Genomic DNA, 3,495 nt, shown 5'->3' on the forward strand with positions numbered 1-3,495 from the left:
ACAGTGAACTTTTAAATGAATAATTCTACTGTGTCTCTGTTCATCTTAATTGTAACTGTGAACATAATGTAATGTGCTCTTGAAATGCTGGGCATGTTCATTTTAGTTTGTTAGTCCTAGAGTGTTCACTGAGTCTGTTCAGTAAGGACTCTTGTTGTGAGGGTGGTCTGGCTGCTGAGCTGTACAGCAGGAAGAACTGAGTCAGTCAGGGCCACAAACATAAGGAGTGCAAATGTAGCCAGAGATTCTCTCCCCGTTTTGGAGAAGGGGAAGGGCCTTAGCTTGAGATAATGCTTGAGTTTGCTGTTAGCCTAATTGCCCTGTTTGTGTACGGTGAAGCTGTGGCCAACTCAGCTGTTAATAAAGCACAATGGATGGTGCATAAGCTGAGTGTCCTTATTTCCTAGCGACTCACGAAATAGCATAATCAGATTATGAATATAGTCATCAGGTACTATTACAAACATGACAGCAGCAACAATAATCATGAACTGTAATTGTATCCCATTTAAAAATGACCAAATATTAGAAAAGTAAAAAACAATTCATGTGAAACATTTATTATTGCTCTTCAAGTGTGACTATGAAAGTGGTCCAGCAGCCATGATATTACCTAGCAGTGTCACAGCACAAACATCATCTCAGGACATCCTGTGTGTTTAATGTGGTCTGTGGTCAGTGATGCTGCTGGGAGGAGCTATGAGTTTGAGGAAAACTGACCCTTGTCAGAGAAGCAGCAACCAACCAATTTACCTCTGAGTGGAACAAAAGTGAACGTTGGTGTTTGTGAGAACATCGGTGATTTCCAGAGAAACAGAAACCATCCAAACCAGAGAAGAAGATGAGACGGAGACACACAGAGAGGACGACACATTACAGAGAAAAGTACAATTTAACTCTGAGGAGAACAAAAGTGAACATTGGTTAGTGTTTGTGTGAAGATCAGTGAAGCTGAAGTTCAGTTCAGGATGAAGATCCTCCTCATCTTCACCCTCTACCTGATCTCAGGTCAGTTATTCTACTTCAAACTGTAGATTTATACATTTGAAGTTTATTTTACAGAGGAACATAAGAATCAAATTTTGGAATGTTGAAAGCTTTCCTGCTGCAGTTGTTTTAATGCAAACTGTAGAATTTAGAGAATTTAATGTGAAATTTAATGAGATTAGATAGAAGAGTAAGAAATTTTAATTTGATTGGCAGGTCAAGTGAGCTGCTTCAATGTGACTGGCTATTCAGAAGGTAGTGTCATGATCTACTGCTATCATCCGGAGAATGGAAGGATTAACAAATATTTCTGGAAGGTGACAACAAAGAAAGATACATATGTACAAACACCAAACACATGGACTCATGAAGATAGACTTTCTCTACTTCACTATCCTGGTGTATTTGCAGTGATCTACAGAAACCTGAGTTTACAGGATTCAGGATCATATCAGTGTGGAGAGACTGGAGTGTGGAATCGCACTGTGAACCTGAAAGTGAAAAGAGGTGAGAAATACTGATATACTATGAATAAAGTCATAAAGTCATTTGTGAAAGTCTTTTATCTACTTTAGGACCTGGAGTTCATTTATTTTGTATGATTAGCAGATCCATGTTGTTTGGGGTCAAAGACTGTGTCTGGTTATCTGGGAGAGACTGTCACCATCAGCTGCTCATATCCAGAGGAGTTTGAGGAAAACGTGAAGTTCTTCTCTAAATGGACTGGAGAATATTTTACTGAGGTGATCTATATCACAGAGACTCAGAGAGGCAGATTCTCCATCTTGGATCACAGAAGATCTAAAATTCTCAGTATGAGTATCAGTGACGTGAGAGAAGATGATGGAGGAGTTTATTTCTGTGGAGCTGGGAAAGAAATGGATGCAATCCGTCATAAGTCCTTCTTTACAGAGATTCAGCTACAGCTTTCTGGTGAGATACATTAACTTTTACAACTTTTCCTGTATTCAGTGTTTATTGGTGTTGGGTGGAGATAAGTTGTCTGATGCTAAGCTAGTTTGTAAACCATTAAAATGTCAAAAATATTTTATATAATTAAAATATAATTGTTTCTTTTGTTTATTATTATTATAATTTGTTTCATGTTTGACATTTTTTTGACTGATGTCAGGGCCCCCCCATGTGACCAGAAATGGAATAAAAATACTGCTATTCATTTGTGCTGGATTTGCCATAGGAATTATCATTTGTACTGGTTCCATTTTTGAGTGATGTCACTCATTGAAACATTATGGCTTTAGAACTTGAGAATTAAAAGAGTATATATGTAGCCGGTCCGATCTGCATTGGGTTATGTGAGGAGGACACAGTCACCCTTACTCTGCGTTGCGTTGTGTTGTGTTGTGTTGAAGAAAAATACTCAGGAGGCTTGGATGTTGGTACCAGACTGATATAACAACAAAATATTTTAGATTAATTAATTACACTGGTACTATCTTGTCCACTGACAATTCAGGTTTTTCTCATATAACACATGAAAAAGGAAGACAGAATAAGAATAAAATAAAAGACAAAGAAATAGAAAAATACCAGACCAATAATCACTCTTGCAATGTGTATAGTATTAACTATGTTATAAAAAAATGAACATGAATGAATGTTGCTACTATCATACATTTTTATTTATAAAAATAGTAAGCATGTACATACACACACGCATATATAAACAAACATGCATATATCATTTCGCTACATGCTCGGAATATAATAAAAGGACACATGAACTTATATAATATTACTCATTGGCCATATAACTTATCCAAAGATACCATTCTGAGATTAGCTCCCTGTTGTTTCCAGCAATTTACATATATTTTTCATACGAAACGCCTCCAAAACACAAGAGCAGATGAATGAAACTGAAGCTTTTTAACAACAGAAGCCACTAAGATCATACCTGGATGTATAAGACAGAAAAATAGTGAGAAATAGCTCCCAGCCTCGTGTCTGCTTGCATTAGCCTCTCTGCGCACCCAGAAAATCACAGGAAAGGTGGGGGAGGGGTTAGCTTCTCATATTACAGGCAGCTATAGCATGCTAATTCTCCTCACTCTTTTACTCGGTAATAGTAAGTAGTAAGTAAGTAAAGTTTATTTATATAGCGCTTTTTACAACAGGTGTTGTCACAAAGCAGCTTTACAAGGAAATGAGCATTACAGAAAGAAATCCAGGTCCGAGCCCCCATGAGCGTCGCCAGTGGCGACAGTGGCAAGGAAAAACTCCCTAAGAGAAACAGGAAGAAACCTTGAGAGGAACCAGGACTCAGAAGGGGAACCCATCCTCCTCTGGTCGACACCGGATAGTAAACATTGGTAGTATAAAGTATTATAGTACAAAAACAGGGTAAAAGGTGGAGCAAACAATTAATTTGAATAGTTTAGTTCATGCAGCAGCAGCAGCAGCGCAGCAGCATCAGTGGGGTCAGGTTGTGGGGGTGAGGTTTGCACGGCGAGCAGTGGCACGGCCGATCAAGGCAGAAGAGGCAGC

General features: G+C 38.5%; 1 protein-coding gene across 1 annotated transcript; it reads left to right on the top strand.

Annotated features, from left to right (window-relative positions):
• Nucleotides 1-968: 968 nt before the first annotated feature.
• Nucleotides 969-1,983, top strand: LOC118797773 (polymeric immunoglobulin receptor-like). Its single transcript, XM_036557034.1, has 3 exons — nt 969-1,008; nt 1,399-1,494; nt 1,597-1,983. The coding sequence occupies exons 1-3, from the start codon at nt 969-971 to the stop codon at nt 1,932-1,934; spliced, it is 474 nt and encodes a 157-aa protein (XP_036412927.1). The 3' UTR covers nt 1,935-1,983.
• The last annotated feature ends 1,512 nt before the right edge of the window (nt 1,984-3,495 follow it).

This window comes from Colossoma macropomum, unplaced genomic scaffold (assembly GCF_904425465.1).
Source record: "Colossoma macropomum unplaced genomic scaffold, Colossoma_macropomum, whole genome shotgun sequence".
In the NCBI taxonomy this organism is placed as follows: domain Eukaryota; kingdom Metazoa; phylum Chordata; class Actinopteri; order Characiformes; family Serrasalmidae; genus Colossoma; species Colossoma macropomum.